The sequence below is a fragment of the Rhea americana genome, unplaced genomic scaffold (genome assembly GCF_003343005.1).
Source record: "Rhea americana isolate MKP2758 unplaced genomic scaffold, rheAme1 scaffold_153, whole genome shotgun sequence".
NCBI classification, from domain to species: Eukaryota; Metazoa; Chordata; class Aves; order Rheiformes; family Rheidae; genus Rhea; species Rhea americana.
This window is the reverse complement of record NW_028185628.1, coordinates 618,756-638,099: the sequence shown is the minus strand read 5'-3', so window position 1 is coordinate 638,099 and position 19,344 is coordinate 618,756. Positions and strand designations below refer to the sequence as shown.

The following is a 19,344-nucleotide window of genomic DNA, read 5'->3' as shown; positions in this document are numbered from 1 at the left end:
TTCCGGTCTGAAAGCACAAATGCTGCCGGAATATTTAGATCAATACATAGCATATAGTGAAGATTAAGAAAAAGTTTAGTCAGCTATTTTCTGAAGTACAATATACAGCCATGCATTTTAATAGAGGAATATTTTACATAGTAATAGTTGTAGTTTCTGGACACTCCATTAAAAAGTAAGATCTTATAGTCTATTCAGGGGAGCTTTAAAGTTGCATTATCAAAAATTATATTATATGGTGTTATAGCTCAAGAGCAAATTTGTTACTAAATTTTTAAAAACATCTATTATGCAGCATAATCCTTTTTCCCCATCGTCTTCAGTATGTATTGATTCAGAAAGGATATGTTCTTACACAATGTTTTTTTTTTTAAACAAGTTCTCTGCTGAATTTTGGAGTCTTAGTGTATGAATATGGAAATAGCATTTCCTGTAAATGCTGAAGTTCTTTTTTTCCTCCAGTGAAATTTTCTCGGTACATTTCAAAAATGGTCAGAGTATTCAGATCGTAGCTATGTGTAGTTCATAGATTTTATTGGTTTGCAAATCAATAATCTGTATATTAGGAGAGAGACTACAGAGGCTTAGTAAAAGTTGATTTTTAAATAAGATTAAAGGTGCTTTTCAAAAGAATTTAAACAAGAATTCAATTAATAGTGCTTAAGGGAAGAAACAGCCCACTAAGCAAACAACAATAACTTTAAGATTTGTAATACTAATCTTTTGAAGACAGTATATTTGAGGAGTCTGCATCTTACCTCCGTAAGGTAGAGACCATTAGAAAACCCTCATTCTCTCTCTCTCTTTGAAAGGAAAATATGGCAGGTTTGATTCATACTGCATCTTCCTCTGGTGGCAGTCAGACTTAAGGGACTGTTCATTCATTGGCCGTAGTCAACCAGCCTGTCCCCTGCCACCCCAAGAGAAAAAGGTCTACTAAGGTATTCACTTGATTGAGCTTGATTGTCTCTGCTCATCTTTTTGATTTTTATGCTCCCTTGAGCTTTAACTACCATCTTTAACTGTTCCTTCTTCCTTCTGATCTCGAGCATTTCAGGTCCTTTCATTTTCCATCTGCTTTTTCAGTGACTCATCTCACTTAGGACAGTGGAATTGGGTGACAGCTCTAGTGAAACCCCCCCAAAAGACCAAACTGTGTATGATATATATTACTTCACTCCTAATTGGCATGGTTTACCAAATCTTCATACAGCTCTTGCCATCAACCTTCTCTGCAAATGCAGTCGTGCAATGACTTCCTAGCCAACAAGTCGAGGAAAGGCACCTCTCGCTGTGGAAGCCTCCCCCAAAAGTTCTATGAGAAACCGTGCAACGCTGATAGTCCAGATGAGCAAGTCCATGCCTGCTGATGTAGTCACACTCCTGGAGCCCTTTCTTGAGAGAGAAACAGGGAAAGTTCAGCATATCTATACCTCCAAATTACAGTTCTGTAAAGAGATTTCGTATATACTGAGATGCCACCACAGGTAGGTATACTCTGTTGGATATTGAATAAATATCATTTGCTAGAAGCATGACAGAATTAAAAAGCAAGAACAAGTAAAACATTTTGTAAGATCTGATGTGGTTTGTAGAACGTAGCCTGGTATTTCTTCAGATAACTAAATCAGGGTAACTAAAAAGTAGAAAAGGAGGTTTTATTGGAGTTTTAAAAAATTTTTCCTACCAATACGCTATTTATTTTTTATTGTCAGAACAGTGGAAGAAGCTTCATTTGCTATTCCTTTTTGTTTTTTTTTTTTTTTTTTTTTTTTTTTTTTTTTTTTTTTTTTCTCTCTAAGGTTTGAGTAAAATCACTAATTTTCCCCACTCTCTACCCCCTTGACCTCCCCCCATTCCAAATCTTCACACTTCTGGTCTGTAATTTACATTTTGATGCCAATGACTCAGATCTTTGAATGGATTTTTTTTTTCTTTCAGATTTTGTAGGAAAAAAAAAGCTTTACTATTATGCTTTTAGGTCATTAACAAATGGAAGTACATAAATTTCAAAGCAAAGTTTTACAGATATTTTTTCTTCATTCTCATTTTAATACTAAATGTGAACGTTTTAATGTGTGATTTCAATTGACTGTTAACATTCATAGGTCTGTTCCTGTGTCTAGAACTTGAATAGTGAAAAAATAGTGGGRAAAAAAAGGGTTTTCTCTTCTGTCTCTTTTCTTTAAGCATTTCTTCTCCTGCTTATTTCCCATGCATTGGCTAGGCAGAGCTCCAAACTCCAGGAGATAGTAAGTCCATGAATGGTGTCATTTGTCAAAAATATTAATAGTTCTAGGAAATTACAGTTTGATAAGGAACAGCACAGTTGACTTTTATGTGAGCAAGTACAGGGGGAGTGAGTCAGAGGAAAAAGGTTGGCAAAGGCAGAAAGGAAAGAAAAAAAGAAAATGGCTGTATACTTCGTTGTGTTTCCCTTAGATATGTGAGGACAATCAATGAAGAATTCCCAAGCAAATTCCCTGCAGGACTCTGCATTTCTAGAGCATTTCAACCGTATAGATAGAATTTGTCCAAATTCGATCTCCAAGATAATACACGCAGCAATTTGGAATTTGTGGCCAAGTACATAGAATTCAGTATATCAGAGATTATTTTCCCCCCCATAAATTATATTGAAGTTCAGAAAACCAAAGTGATCTGTGTTAATTCATAATTCTTCTAGGTGGAACAGAATTCAGAAATACCCTAACTATGTTAGGTTCATGAGAAACTACTTAAAAATCGAAGGTTTAAAAAAAGTGTACTGAAAATGAAAAAAGAATTTGTGGCCAAACTAGATTATACAGTTGATTAGAGCTTTCTATGGGAAGAGGTCAAGGAGAGCAGAAAGGGGACAAATTAATCAGTTAAAAGGCACAAAGGGAATAAATAAAAAGGGGTTTCTACAAATTTAACAATGATAAAAAAAAAATGCCAGAGAAACAATATACCCCTACCATATGAGGAGGGAGATAAAATTATTTAAAACCAATCTGATACTGGACATCCTATAAAAATGTTTTCAGGAACCGAAAATGGAAAAAATAAGTTACAAAGGAGACATGATAATTTCTGGAGACTATTTTGGGGAAATAGCGATGCTTAAACTATTAATGTAATTATCCAACAATCTTACTGTTCTACTAACATTTATTTTTCAAAACTCATGGCAAAATAAGTGCTGAAAGAATTGAGAAAAATTTGCTTCCCATTTTCAGAAATGATGAGGAGATTGATCCTGATGATAATGGCTTCTTCCTCCCCACCCCCTGCTTTTATTCTAGGTAAAATAATACATCAGACTTGAAAACAAAAAAAAAAGTAGCCAAACATGTAGGACTATTCCCATGTTCAGGTAGAGAAGCTCACAGGACATCATGATGAGGGCTCTGTAGATTTTGATGCAAATACAGGGAGATTTTGGAGAACCCTTGGTGTGTTTGATGTCAATGAGCACTGTATGTTGTGTGTGCTGCCCAAAATAAAATGCCTTATTTATTTAAAAGCCTCAAAATATTTGCAGATAATGAGGTTTACTATGCCCATCGTCACTATTAGAACTGAAGTCCGTATGATGATAACCTGATGATTATTTTTAACCAAAATTGGTCTCAAAACTGATACTACGTTTTTGAAATGTAAAAGATGCATTTTTGTTCAGTTTTGTTTTCCTACATTCATTACTGCATGCCGTTGCAGATTGTTYCTGTACTTCCTGTCAGCTCCCCGGTAAGACAAAGAGTTAGAGGAATTCATTTTCACACTTTGAACCTGAAAAACTGTACTTCCTTCAAAAAGTTATGTGAAAAATAAGAGCCCGCAGTCAAGGGGATTTTACCCTACAAAAAAACCAAAGTCTCCATGGTGCTGTTAAAATATTCCTTCTCCCCCAGAAGGGGCACCTACGCTGTAGTTGGTGAGTTGAGGTGGGGGCGGCTCTTTCCCTTCGGAGGTGGCAATAGCTCACAGGCTTTCTGCATTTCTTCTGGGCTTGGTCAGTGTCGTTCTTCAGAGCTGTTGCCTGACAAAAGCCTACAAGGAGGATTGGGCTTCGCGGAAGCATGGCCAGAGCCCTCCATATGCTAGCTAGCTTGCCTTCTATTAGTACTTTCAAATGTTTTTGCACTTAGGAAATTGTTCTTTTCTTCCTTCTCCCTCCTTATCTTATGTACAATTCTTCCTACTTTTTACACTCTAGAGGGAAACTGGAACTGTGATTAGATGTACTAAAATACCTGTGCTAAAAACTATATATAATTTGCAGTTCAGTCATCCCTGTCATTTTGCAGATTTAGATTTCTCTTTAAACTACTTAAATTGCGGCTGAGTTTTCTTTTTTTTATTGAAAGTAACATTTATAGTAACAATGAGGAAAATTGAACGTGTGAATGAAATTAAAACATATTCCTTTCTAATAATATTCCAAATGAATAATTTAGGTCTTTCCTTTAATAATATAAATCCTTCTTAATTAAGAGACTTGCATTTTGCTCCATAATTTTAAATAAGATGAGGAGGGGAAACCTCAGCACAACAGCTCTGAAGTGATAATATCCCTGGAACCAGCCAAGAGACTTTGTGCCATATAAGTAGCAAATAAAAACGTTAGAAAGAAATGAATGTATGGAAGGGTTATGTTAAATAATAGCTTTGATGTAGCTACCTGCTTTTCTGCCCCCTGCTTTAACGTAGGCTCCTTCTTAGAGGCTGCTGATGCCCACTTGACTCTGGTGCCACCATTCCCCTCTCCTTTTCCTAGAGCCAACAACAAAAGAAGTCTTAATAATTATGGTTGTTAATATTATAATTAATAATATTATTAATCTTGTTACGGATGAATATTAATGCTTGCACTAATCAAGTGCTTGGTCCCTGTGCCCGCGGTGGGGAGCGATTGTGGATGAAGCCCTTGAGGGATCTCCAGTCAGGCCATGCCAGCTGCAGTTACCAAGGGAACTTCCTCACATCCCCTTTGCGTTAGCGTAGCACCGTGCTGGGATTTCCYGGGTGCTTCCAGGTACCGCAGACCAATGCTTTGCTCCCTACACGCTCCTAGAGCCTACACTMTGGTGTTTTTGAATAAGCCTTGTTAGCGAATTCCCTCCCTTTCCCTCCCTCCATAGCGCTACATTAATATTTTCCACTGCATGCATTAGTATTTTCCACTGTGCAGGAATCAAAAGAACTAAATTCAATACAAAGGGAATGAAATTTCTGGGCTCAAGCGATACGGTATGATGCTGTGTGGGAGCTGTAAACTCAGGACTACTGGCTTCTCCAAAGCTTGGAGTCATCGTGAAAGTAAAGCTCAATACTTTAGGATGAGAAAGAAATTCGTACTAAATTTTGAGGCATTGACTGGAAGGAACTGATTTTTAAGCTCTTTCATCATGTAAATAAATATAAGTAAAATCCAAATAATCATAATCCAAAAATCATGGAGACAATATCCAAAACAAAGAAAAATGCTATCATATTTTTGTATATATCATAGGGGTTTTCAGGAGAGGTGATTTTCATTTTGAAAACGGGTGGAAGATATTCTGATSCCCTTCCCCCCAGCCTCTCAAGAATGGTGAATATTCTCTTAAATATTTTATTTTCATCCATACTGTTGTACAACCATAATCAAAATGGTACCAAAATAAGTAAATAAAATAAATGTGGTAAATACAGTCTATTTCAAAGCATGGATTTGCAGAAGAAAGAGAAGGAAACACAAAATAGGTCTTAGGATACAACTTTCAGTGTGATTGATTAACGAGCATGTCATTCATTCTCTTAATTCCAATTTCCTTAACCAAAAAACCAAGATAAAACTAACCATTTATTCYGCTGGATTGGGAATGGTTTTTCGAAAGTAGAGTTTTTCTTCCTGCTAGAAAAAGTTAGTGCCAGAGTTGGAAGATACTTTTATGATGGTCTTCATTTAGCAAGTCTATTGGAAGTTCCGATTTCCCTGTAAGGAGAATTTGAAAGAAGAGACTTTGTGGTTCCGTGATTCTGTCTATTGATTTCTTGATCRCTTACTGCTCCTCTGACTCTGGTTCCTTTTGACAAATATGCAAGTATTTCAGGTAATAAACAGCAAAGCTTTTCAGCTCATGTGTGTTGCGTATGCTTAACTTTCATAGTAACTTATTCTCTGTGTTCTGAGTGGAGACTCTTTTTTGCTTTACTTCCATGACAGATTTTTRTCTCAAGTGAAGGGTGGTTGTTATACCTACTCTTTTGATATCTATTTCACAGGGAAGTGTCCATAWGTGTGCTTAATACTGCTATTAATTTTATTAATCTGTTCATGTTAACGCTGTTTGGGCAGCAAGTTCCACAAATGAGTTTCATGTTGTATGAAAGAAAGARTTTGCTTTCATCGGTTTTACCTCTGCTGCCTTTTCAAGTTCATGCAACATTTCACACTAACTCCATATGAGAATAATTAGGAGTCCCAATTTACTTTCCCTAAACCATTTGTTATTTTGTATGTCTTGATTATGTTTGTTCATCTTCTTTGTAAAAAAATGTAAAAATGTCCCAATCCTTTGTTGCTCATKGTCTTATTTTTCCTCCACAATTTTCATAATTTCAATGGCTTCAGTCTCCATTYTTTCTGGATCTTCTTTTTTTTACCTTTATTTTTTTAACTTGGATTCAGTATTTCAGTATTCAGTGTTTCTTTAGGTTATAATGGCATTAAGTGAAGTTAACCTACTAGTGTTAGTCATTCATCTAACTTTGTTACAGTCTTCAGAAATTTGTCGTCACCACCTTAGGTAATTCTGTCACATATAAATTTTGTCATTTCAGCCTTCCTTCTTTTTGATGTGGATTAATAAATATATTAAATAACATCAGCTCTAGTACCAAATTTTATGATAGTTCACTATTAATCTTCTGAAATATATGTGCTGTTTTACCTCTTTCCCCTGACTTAGGAATTATTTTAATACCCTTTTTCTTTTAGAGACTTCATAAAAAATTCTCTAAGAAAATGTAAATTATCATTTGCTTTTACAATATTGATTGGGCTGTTCTTATATTCTAAAATGTTTCAATAAATTTAGTCATAAATTGAAATTTCTAGATAACCTTACATATGGGAGCAGGAACATTTAAAAATAAGCTACATGAGGGCCTTGTATTTAAGCTTTACTTCTAATTTTTTGCAAATTTGTTCATTGTGGAAGAGTYGGGGAGGTTCCCATAGGGGTTGTGACAGAGGATCTGCTTCGAATCAGTGCGTTGGTAAAAGACGTTATAGAACAAATCGAAATAAACAATAACAAATTCTCAGGGCCGGRTGGCGTTTGCCCAGAAGCTCTAATGGAGCTGGCAGTGAAATAGCTGAACTACTGACTGCGGGGCGGAGGCTTAACGCTTGTGTAGGTTCAAACGGAGATTCAACAGACTCGTGGAAGAAAAATCCGTTGAGAGTTAGTACAAATAGGGAACTGCCCTTTTGCTCCGGATGCTTTTGAACCACAGTTTTCTGAAGCCTTGAAAGATGCTCTGGGAAGTCTCAGTACGTCTTTGACCTCTGCTTGYGCTTTTCTCTTGGTCTCTGCTGTTGACCCTTCTCTCTGTTTCAGGAGTATGGGCATTTCCCCCATCTGATGCCCTGCACAAATAATCCTGGCATGCRTTTAATAGCAAACAACTTTAGCAGAAGTCTGGGTATTTCTATCTATCTGTATTGTACGTTTGGCCCTTCACAAATTTTAACCCAGTGCAGTTGCTCTCTGCAGTCTATTGCTAACTGTTATGCCACAAAGTCCAAATATCTCAGTGTTTGTGTGTTTCATCTCAAACTGTCAGACTAAAATAGCGTAGATCTTTTTTCTAGAGGAATAGCACCTGCTCTTTTCCTTGTTTTCTTTGGAAAAGGTTGAATACAGTATAGCCTCCCAACCGGTTGTTTCAGGGATGATAAAAATTTCACAAACCTTCTTCCTGTTTACTTCGTATTGCTGTGGCCTAGATATGACAATGAGAGCAGATCCAGGAGAAATAATGAAATCTATGGAAAGCAGGCACACAAAGGAGAAAAAAGACGTYGTATGATGGCAGCTTTATTCCCTGCTGTGGTTGGACTGCAAATGGGTAGCAAGTTTGCAAGCAAGGCTGAAAAGCATTTAAACTTTATTTACTAGACAATAAATAATACAAGAAGTGTTTGCTGAAAGTTGAAGATGAGAGCTGTCGTTGAATTCTTGCACTCTGGCTGGTGGTGGTTTCTTTTCTGAGTGTCACTTAAACGAGCAATGAGTTTTGGAAGAAAAAAGTTGTTGTTGTTTTTTTAATATGGAGGACTAATTTGTGTTCTCTACCAAAAAAGCCTATGGGAATAAATTAGGTTATTCTAAATAGATCACACCTTGTTAGAGATCATGCACTATGTAACACCATCAATTAGATGGCAATGGCAGAACTGGAGAAACAGGAGGCAGCACAGCGCTCAGGCATCTGCAAACAGCTGGCTCGAACAAACCTTTGAAGCTGATGTCATCCTACATGGATCTCTGGCATTTGTGAAGGCTTTTGTGAAAATGTCAGGGAAGGATCAGGGATTTAGGAAGGGAAAGATGCTCTGTCTTTGTCTGTATGATACCCTATTTTCTATCCTGAAGGTAACCCTATGCTCAAAAGGGTCCACTTCCAGCAGTGCATCATGCTTTGAACACCAACTCTTTCTTCCTCCTTTCAAGTGCCAAATGCTGCTGATTGCCCTTTTTGCCCGCTAGTACAGTCATGTGTCATGCATTCCTTTTCCTAATGCCCAAGATCCACTCTGAAGTGTTAAGCTACAATGACTTGTTAGTTTGCTGTTAAGCTCTTCAGTCCCTGCAGGTTTCCCAGCCCTCTTCGTCCAGCATTTGTGTATTTGTGGGTCTTGGTACTTCTAAGTTTTCAGATGACAATGTGGAAGTTAAGAGATGATGAGAAAAAAGTAGAGTGGGGAAATGCATGTGACACAGTGACTGGATAAAGTTGTTTGCTTGTTTGTTTCGTTAGAAAGGCRGATAAATTCCATGTTCTTTATCTTCTGTAAATTAGATATCTCAGCTGGCTTTTTTCTTCTTTGCTTGGGATTTAATATAAATAGTATCATCTCTGATCCAGTATATTTTCCATGTCATGAGCAGTCAATGTCAAGTTAATATTGCCTGAAGAATTAAAAAAAAAGAAAAAAGGTATTTCCTGCCACTTATTTTATCAGCTACTWTTCCAACATCACATTAATCATAGGGGTTTTGTATGTAATTTTATCAGTAGTTTGCTTACATGTTTTCCTCTAAAATATCCCCATTCATTATCGTTTCAACTAAGTGAGTTTCGTTTCTCAAAAGCAAATTTRTGTAAGATGACTGCGAATAAGCTAGTAGCTTTTTCTACATCTTTTATTGTAAAGTAACAGGTATGTACATACAGTATACAGCTTTCACTTCAGCTACAAACGTTTGTTTTTCTGAAATAACAAAGACGTTTTTGTAAAAGACGTTGCCTTTGAGCAACTCTTTCTTTCTTGTATTGTATCCTGTAATACAAATCCTGAACACCTCTTAGAGTTTTCAGTCAGAGTRTATTTTACTGTGGTCCAGCATAAATATGTGCTCCTTTCCTTCTGAGACATTAACATGCTGGAGCATATTTAAAATGAATGTAGAACAGACTACTGTAATGGCTAGACATCAAGATAACATTGTTACAAATTGCCCTACATTGTGATTTTGCATATTCATGGCCCCAGAGCATCTTTGCTAGGTGGTCTAGATTTAGATCTGGTCCAAAATTTCAGAACTTTCTAATATATTAGGAGGGACTGCTTTTTCCTTAACATTTCAGTGAAATAAACAGATACAGAGAAAATCAGCAGTGGAGCGTTTTCAAGCTTTCCTCTGCATTCTTTCTCCTAAGAGACCACAGATAAAGTTTTTGGTTCATATGTCACTCCTTGCCCACTGTATCCTTTTATCCGGGGGAATTATAGAAAAAAGCAACATATTTGAAAGGCTTTCTTCAATACACTTATATTTGATAGATTCCTGGAATAATTGTACCTACCGTTTGAAATGTATATATCTGCATTATCTTAGGAATGTTACTTAATCTTTCTTGCTCTAGAAATGATAGGATTTCTTGTGAGCTGGCATGATCATAGCTTTTTGCTTTGGAGCATTTGTGGGTCTCACATCCATCATCTCGGGCACTGCTTTGTGATTCAATTCCAAACTGTTTTCAAGATGATTTTCTTTAAACACAAGCCTCTCATGAATGAAGTCGACCAGATCTCACATATTACTATTTTCATCCTTCTTGCTATAGATTCACACTTTGAATGAAAGATTTCAGATAACGTATACTTGTTAGCTTAGCTAAGAATTAGACCACCCAAAAACAAAAATGGAATTTTGTTTAATCATTGAGTACTTGACAGCAATTAGGTATTTCACATTTTACGATTAGATCTTTAACTGGTATAAATCATCTGRGTTTTCTTGACCTCAGGATAGCATACATCAGCTGAGACTGTGGCCTGTTATTTTCAAGTCTCTGAATGGTTGCCCTTTACAAATAGTGTCCTCGAGAAAACAGTTTCTTTTTCCTTTTTTCATAATAATTTGTCATTGCATTAAATCACTGGACTCTGAAGTGGCCAAAAATGTTTGGTTGATAGTCACCAAAGAGCACTGTTTGGGTGGCAAACACCAGTGGTAAAGGCGTGTCTAGGTTCCTCTGCTCCATAGTCTGTGTGACCAGACCCAAGTAATTTGATATGTGTATGTRTGTTTGGGTATGGGAATTTCCAGGGAGAAACCTCTTTTGTTTTTATGAACCAAAAACGTCAGCAGTCCAACACGCAACCATATGAATTTTGRAATGCAAAATTGTGTATGGTTTCTCTAACCATACTGTTAATAACAGTGAACATAAGAGAGAAACATCAGAGCAATAGCATTGATTGAAAAGAAGCTGGAATTTTTAGCCTGCTCAACCAAAGGAGGGAAGGAGCAAACTCATCTCAGCAATATTAATAATCTGTAGTTTAAATGTCTGACTCAAGGTAGTTGTTGAAGACAATGTTCCCCTCCTTGAGAAGAGTGGAGGAAGACTGACACTGTTAGAAAGTAGTTCATAATAACTCTAAGATGGAGACCTAAGGCTATATTGCTGAATCATATTTTAGATCAATGTGCGTCTCCCTTTTCTTTGCTGTGCTTCAGCTATCTATCGTGGTGTCATCTTTTAGGTTACTGTCTTAGTGCTGCATTGGAGATGGAGATCTTTTGGCAGCAGAAGCAGTTGCAACAGATATCTCTTAAGCTTGCCAGGTCTAGCCAGTAACTTAGTGTAGAATCATTATCTCTGTTTGGTTGAATGACTTATATAAGAATTATAAGATCATAATATCCTGTCAACACAGGACTGGGAAACTTCCAGAGACAGTAAAGTAAATCTGAAAACATACTTTGGCTCTGAGATAGTGTTCTAACTCTGTTTAGAGGTGATCATGAGTAGTTACTTTTTATCCTCTGCCCAAGAGCATGTTTGTCATCATAATGTTTTCAAAGAGAAAATGAAAATTATGTTCTAGGGGTACACTAAAACATCAAATTAACTTTTCAGTCTGCTACATTCAAGCCAGTGTATTTCAGAACTGCAACTGAAATTTTAAATGAGTGTAACTCCAGCAGAACACCATAATCTTCCTTTTATAAAGATCAGTGACAGCTGTATAGATGTTTATTGAAAGACAATTTTTTAGATTACTTTAAACATTCAAAATGGAGTAATTTATTATTTTGATGGGGCTCTCATGCTGGTAAAGAGTAAACAAAGAATGTGTAGGTCTGATTTAAATAAGCATCTCAAAGTTCAGGTGCTTCATTAACCACAATCRTTCAGCATTCATCATTCCCTTTCTGACTTCTGCTTTTTCCCTTTTCCCSTACCTGAACTTAAAATCTTCATAGTAGCCTGTATAGCTTGTTTTCACCTTACATTCTTTCCAGGCTCTTGCAAAATAGTGYCATTCTTAGAGAAAATAACTTTTCTTCCCAAAAGAACTAGCAAGCATTCTTTTTGCCTATTTTTCATTATTTGAGCTTTGAGATGTTACTTTTAAATTTATCTTCTCTCACATTAAGATCATAGTAGACCAGAATTTGAAGAGCACATACATTAATGAATGTTAATTGCAGTTTTGCATTTACTGCAGMTAGAGACCAATTATGGTCAATGTCTTCTCAGCCATTCACAAGTAAAGGGTGCCAGAACCACTGGAATTTACAAAGACGACTTTAAAACACAGTCAAAATTTTTTAGTTAGTCGAACTTCAAGACTGTGTTTTGATTAGATTAGCTATCCCAAACAACCACTGGGTGATACATCGAGATTTCTTCTTTAGCTCTTGTCAGGTGACATCAACATGATTGAATGCAAGAGAAATATAACGGAGGAGGTCACAGAAGATCACTGTCAAGCTGGAAAGAAAAATGTATTTGGTAGATTCTCATCATTCCAGTGCTTAACCACACAATATCTTGCATAAATACTTAATTCTTTTTCTTCTATATTTAAATTTATGTTTTTGTTGTCATATGTCCTTTTCTCACTTACCCCCTACTCTCCCATTAGATGGCTYTGCAGTGAAATGGCATGTCACTCCATTAATTGGCACCATTGCCTTCATGTTTTTTTTATTGTGTCTGAACAGTTATCTTTACTTTATTAAAATGTGCAGTGAAAGCAAAATCAGGAAGAGACAGATGTAAATAGCATTGGATAATACTGTGGAATTTAGGGAAAATRAAAAGCCCTGGCAAAAAAATCCTCACTTAAAGAATTGCCATTTAAGTATTCTTTTTTTTTTCACTCAATATAGTTTATAATAYCAACTTGTTCCAGAACTGTTACTGCTGTTCTTGCCTTTTTTTTTCTGAATTTATATTTACGTTCTAGCACTGCAGCAGTTCATTACACACAAAAAGTCTAATTCGTTATATAGGTAGTCATGCCAAAAAGTCACAGAAGGTTCAAAATGATTTTTATCAACTCTCAGTGTATGTTTGAGGCAGAACAGATTGTTGTAATATTCATGCTCACAGGCATAGTGTCTTCATAAACAGTGAATCTTCAATGTTTTCGTCCGCATGTTTGTATGGTTTCTATTGTGCCTACTTTCTGCTGTTTTAAATATTGCATGCTCACTAGGCAATAAYATTTTATTGCTTCTTTCTTTAATAATGACAACCACAAATATCACTTTCTCTGTACAGCACTACTCTTGTAATAATTATGTGATATTCTCCATATTTTAGAAATTCTCAGGCTGATATMCATTTGGGCATGACCAACTATTTTTAGACCTTGTCTACATGCAGTGCTCTCTGTGGTAAAATGTACGTGTAAAGACCCATRTTAGCAGGTAGACTTCAGAGATGAAATATTTAGCATTTGTGAACACAACTGATGGTCTTTTAAAAGGCAGTCGTTGAAGGGGCTGTACCAGGTAGTATATGCAGGAGTCAAGTCCGCAGTTTGAAGACGCAATTCTGGTTATCTAATGTAACCCTAGGATTTGATGTCCAATGTTAAATCATGCCAGTCTACTTTTGATCATGCAAGTACTATCCAGGCCTTTTTCTTGGTCATGCTCTTGGGAGAAAATAGTACCTGCCTCTCTGGCATATAGTCAGTCGCTATTTAAAATGACTAAAAGTCTAGAACCCAAAGAGTTACTGGCTGGCTGCCTTGAAGGGTGGGTTACGCAAATCATTAGACTTCCCTTGAGAGCTTTTCACTATCTCCGCAACAGTTTTCCCGTGCTAAAGAGTGACAAGAGTGAACTGTTACAGTACTCCGCAAGTGGCAGCCGTCAAGAGGGAAGAGCAGTTAAAACAACCTAACGCTTTTGGGTCATTACAGACGTAATGGAGGAGGCCAATTGTAGGTCGCTCTTTGTACCTCTCATGGTCTTCTCGACGAATCAGCTGAACCTTATGATCACACTTCCCAAGTCAACTTGGTTGTSTGACTCCTTTCCATTTCCTTGAGAAAATTCTAAGATAATAAGTTACCTGTGTATCTATCATCAAGTCTGAAGGCCTTTTGATAGGGATTCAGAAGAACTGGAGGAGATGAAGTGCCTCCTGAGCTGACATACTATTGGCTTACTGGCTTGCTCTTAGTGACCTTCCCAGAAATCAGAGGTTAAAGTCTAGGAGGTAATTGGTGAGGCCATTAATCCCCAGTGACAGGTTTTTGAGTAGTGGCCAGACCACAGGATGGTATTTAACAGGAGCTGGCTGCTTGCCCTCCTGGAGAGATGTTAATGATTCCTGCCAGTAAAGGACTAATGCATTTCCCCCCAGCGCTTCTGGGTCTGCTTCATCCGTGTCTGAGCAGAGGTCTCCAAGGCACGCGAGCGTGAGCGTGGCCGAGGAAGGCAGCGCTGCCCCTTTCCATAAGGGTGGCTCAGCTCTGCTTCCAAGCCTGCCCCAGCTTTCCACTCTGAAGAGCGATTCAGAAACACCCCACACAAGTGAACAGTAGGCTCCAGAGTTAGCATGAATGCATAGTAAAAGGGCTGCTATGTAGGGTCTAGAGGGTCCTGCTTTATTACATTAGTTAAAATAATTTGCTATGGTTTCCTCACTGAGGTATTTTTCTGTTCAACTGATAGAGATTTATGGGTTTGTTGCAGAAGGTCAAAAGAGYGATTCCTCACTGATAGCTGCGCGCCTGTATTTATGTAGCCACAGGTAGTCCAGTGTGACACGAGGAACGAATAGCACATACGTCTTCATTGCGGCCAAGTGACAGGGCCATAACAATTTCTTACYGGATACCTGGTGGATACTGCCGGTGACAGCTAAGTGTCCTTCCTTTCTCTGCACCTATTACAAGCGAGCCAGGCTGTGTCTCAGTCACTTCTGTTGGTACAGAAGYGCTCTATCATACTTGCTCAGGAGAYGAAAGATATTTTTGGAAGATCCATCTGGAGTCTCTATCTTTCCCAGACAGTATCTCCTAAAAGTCAAAAATTGCTTCTATTCTTGGCAAAACTCTTCTATGATTTTTGTTTTTATGATGTGTGCCTTTATYGCCAACTTACCAGTTATTAATAGGCCAGTTACCTACCACAAGCTATTCAGAGCTTTATTTTCTGTACTAAAAAAAGTCACTGTTCACTTAAAGCTGTTTCTTTTCACTGGTCTAATTCCAATAACTTTAGCAAAGTTTACTTTTGAGTCTGGCTTATTTATTTCTTTTGCTTTCCCTGTCTTTTGAAATGTGCATTTCAGAATTGCACTTTAACCCAAAGAAGAGAGGGATTTGGGGTTAGAGATGTAATTCTCTTCTAAATGGCCCTGTTTTATCGTGGTGTCACAAGCATAGCTCACTGAATAAAGAGACAATATGGGTTATATTCTGGTTTTCCTTTGAACTAGATCCATACAGTCTAAGGGCAAGTTTTTTGTTTTATTTTGCCTTGGTTTTCCCAAATGTAAAATCTAGTTGTGGCTGAAAATCAGTCTACAATGGTTAAGTATTATTATTGGCCAAGCAGTATATCAAATTGTTGTCTACACTTTCCTACGAAGTAGGAGGAGACAATCTCAGTCTTTACTTTGGGTTCATTCCCYTTTGTAAGTCAGACTATCAACATCAATTTGACATTGCTTTCACAATTTATGCTTAAAGTCATCCCACAGCAAACATCTTGCTTTTCGGATACCTTAAGCCTCCTGCAAACAAACAAATCATGGAAATCAAATAGTAATAAAAATGTTGTTAGATTTGTAAATAAATTTATCTAGTATTTAAATGGCAATTATTTCCAGAAACTTGGCAATTGTAGCTGTACAAATGATGAAACTGATTCCAGTCACAGCCCATCGTCCTTTGGAAAGGAAATACCACTAGTGTTTGAAAAATGGATTATTAAGAACCTTGGTTCACTCAAGGTGGCTCATATGTTGTATTTGCTAACACAGCATCTCGCTGGAAGAAAATAAGTGGAGCTTTTCCCTAGCCCAGATTATTTTCTCCACAAATCTTTGGAGCAGGAAATAAAAAACAGCTAATGGCTTGCGGGGCATGTGGAATTAGTTTAGGCAAACCCAAACCCTGATCTTTCTGACCGCCTCCTCTTTCCTATGCTATTTTGTCTGTGCCTGCTTCAGAATATGTCAACAAATTTCTTTAATCTCAGAAGGTGGGGGCGGGGGGGGACTGGAAATAATGATTCTTTCTCTGTCTCTTTCTTTCTCTCTCTCTCTCTCTTTTTTTTAGAGAATGATTTAAAACAGATGCATTTTCAAAAAAGGTACAAGTTTGTCTTGTAAAATATTTGTAAAGAAAAACAGCCTCAGGACCTCTTAAAGTAATCTCTGTTGAGTTCTGGAGATGTCGCAAAGAGTACTGTTTTTGTTACACTGATACAATTCTTTTCTCACACAATTTGGTTATAAATCAAGATAGCTTTACAGAGATGGCAGAATCTATGAATTTAAACTGAAGAGACAAAAATTGCATGTACTGCCAAAGCAGAGAAGTATTTGTGATTTCTGTACAGCTCACAGTTGCTTGCTACTAATATATTAAAAAMCAGATTATTTTCCTGTTTGCCCAGTGCTGGAAGTATGCGTTTTACATGAGTGGATAGAGCCACTCTCTCTTCCCTGATGATTTTGTAGTAGTACAAATAAACATAAATGAAACACACTGGCTGTATACGGTACCACCTAGGAAGTTGCATACCGCAAGCCAATAATACTATCATTGCCAAGGCTTCAAGAATGAAACCAATATTAAGAAATAACTTCAAAAATGACTATACAATGGTGCTGTATGACATTGGATGTAGTTGGTTTCAGTGGTTGTGGTTACGGTCATTTTCAAAACCAAAAACATTTTTTGAGATATAGATGATTATTACTGTTAACCAACAGCATAAGGTCTTTCATGTTCCCAGAGAAACTGTGAATGTTTTGCTATCTCTGAAGTATTTGGCTTTTAAATTTGCACCGAGTTACTGGAAATAGTTTCGCGCGTGCGCTCGCTCTCTCTATCCCCTGTCGATTGTTTATTTATAGCCAATCTGTCTTTTGTAGCAGCTAAATGCTTTTAAGATCCTCAGAAGAAATCTTGACAATATAGTTGCAGAGCTAGTATCGCTAGAATACCTTTGGATGATTAAATGATATTTTCCTTACCCAAGCTGGTTTATAAAGAAAGCAAAAACCAAATAAAATAAGCAAACCAATATTCTGTCTGCTAATAAAGTATTGAACATCAGGAAAAAAAAAGAGGAATGAAGTGCAATATAAGCCAGTTTCTTAGGTATGGGGTTTTGRGGCCAATTATAGAGACTGTTGCAGTGTGTGGCTTGAAACAGCAAAATATTAATTTTTTTAATCATATATTTTGCTGTTCTTTGATAATCTTGGGTTRTTTTTATTTCTGTTTCTAATTTTGAGAAAACACCAACCAAAATCAAACTAGGCAGGATAATGTGGCACCAATCCATTGGAAATGTTGAGTATGAACTTCTGACTTGCATATAATCTGAGAAAAATCRAGAGAAATTGTCATTTTTGTCTGTCGTGATGCCTGATTTTAAACCTGTCAAATACAGCATTTCTGTGAGAGCACTGTTGGCTCTGTGTGGATTTGATGCTGCAGACTGATTGAATTAGGAGATAAACAGAAAGCTTTTGGGGACAGGGAATAGACTGTCAGAGTGGGACAGGGCACACGTGTCCCTGGCCAGCATGGTGTTGGCTTCTTCTGTTCCTCTGATAGACGCTTCTTCCAGGAGGCAGAGTCAGCTGGAGCTGGCAGAAAGGAGAACACTTGCTCATCRCAAAGCTATCAGAGACCCCTGAAGAGATCGAAATGAGAGCGGTTCTTACTTTTCACTCGATCACTCGATTTCTGAAAAACACTTTCTAAATTGAAAAAGGATCCTGCTATTTAACAGAAATGAAATTATGGTTAGACTTTTACCTTACCATGAGTAAGTGGCTTTGTGAATAAAAGTCCAGTAGCACGCAGAAGCCCGGATAAATAAGGAGATAATGAAATGCCTTCCTACAGTGCCACCTCTGTGGCATCTTTCGGTGGTTCAGTGGCTGGCGTTTGTAAGCTTTCAGAACCGCAGGCTGTGCTAAACRCGTTGTGGGGAAGCTGGAGTGGCACCTCACGTGTGTTTCATGCATATTATATATCATGCGCTTGAATGTTAATGAGAAAAAAAAAAAAAAGGAGAGTGAGCGAATGCGTGTTGGTTGGCCGAGTCGAATGGCGGAACAGAGTGATTATAGAGGGCTGGGTATGTCTGACAACTTAAACACGTATTTAGCAGCTTTTCCRCATCTGAGCGGTGCGGAGACGCTGCGGGTGGACTAGGGGCAGCCTAATGCCGTGCTGCTAGGGGGGATAGGTTAAGGGAGGCCCGCCGGGCGTGCTGCTGCACCCTAAACAGCCCCTAAAATGACCGCCTGAGTGTGAGAGGAGCAGCTAAATGCGGCATCYCTCCTTGCCCGGCTAAGTGGCGTAGCTCCGCTAACCCAGGAAGAGCCGCGCGCCTTTGCGTCGTGCCGGGACGGGCGCCTCCGGCGTTCCCTCTTTGATCCCAACCTTCGGGCCCAGCGGAGGCTGGCGGAGTAGGGGAGGCGGAAACGTCGTACCGAGGCTGAGCGAGCGACGGGAACCGTGCCCTGAGGAGCTGACGCGCCTCTGCTTTGCTGCTCTCAGTGCTTCCAGAGGTGCATTCGTCTGCTTGGTGCCTACCTCAGCTCGAGAAGGGGCATCCCGAAAAGTGGCTCTTCCCCTGTCTTTTGGCTCGTCCCTTGAAAGCGTGCGCAACATGCACTGCTGGCGCCTTCAACCACCTTAGGCCAGAGAGCTGCGTTATTGAATACGTATTTGGAAACTATTGTAATGACAAATGAAATTATGTGGTGCTAAATGTGTGTGCTAAGCTATCTTTGTTTTCAATGTGCACTGTTTAAAGGACAAGCAAATAATCTCTGAATGCCAATTTTATTAAGATTTAGATTATTTAGATTTATCTATAACGTGCAATTTTGAAACTTAACTGATAGATACATAGCATATTTGCTGCGACTAAAAATCCTTTTACACAATTGCTACTATTTTTTCCCTTAGGACAGTGAGAAAAAAGGATTTATGAATAAACTTTATGCCATCCAGGAGGTGTGTGTCAGTGTCCAGAATGTCCTTGATGAAGTGGCTTCCTTTGGAGAAAGGATAAAGAAGTAAGTGCTGAGACACACTGGTGCGGGTTAGCTCTCTGCTGTTCATATTTTTTC

General features: G+C 38.0%; 1 protein-coding gene across 1 annotated transcript in view; it reads left to right on the top strand.

The window, feature by feature from the left end:
- The window catches only part of MCTP1 (multiple C2 and transmembrane domain containing 1), a gene marked incomplete at its 5' end in the record, with an annotated part of 265,870 nt that overhangs the window by 236,859 nt on the left and 9,667 nt on the right, over positions 1-19,344 (top strand). The window contains one exon of the mRNA XM_085299758.1: positions 19,181-19,290. Within this exon, the coding sequence (XP_085155884.1) occupies positions 19,181-19,290 (110 nt within the window). The remainder of the gene's footprint in view (positions 1-19,180; positions 19,291-19,344) is intronic.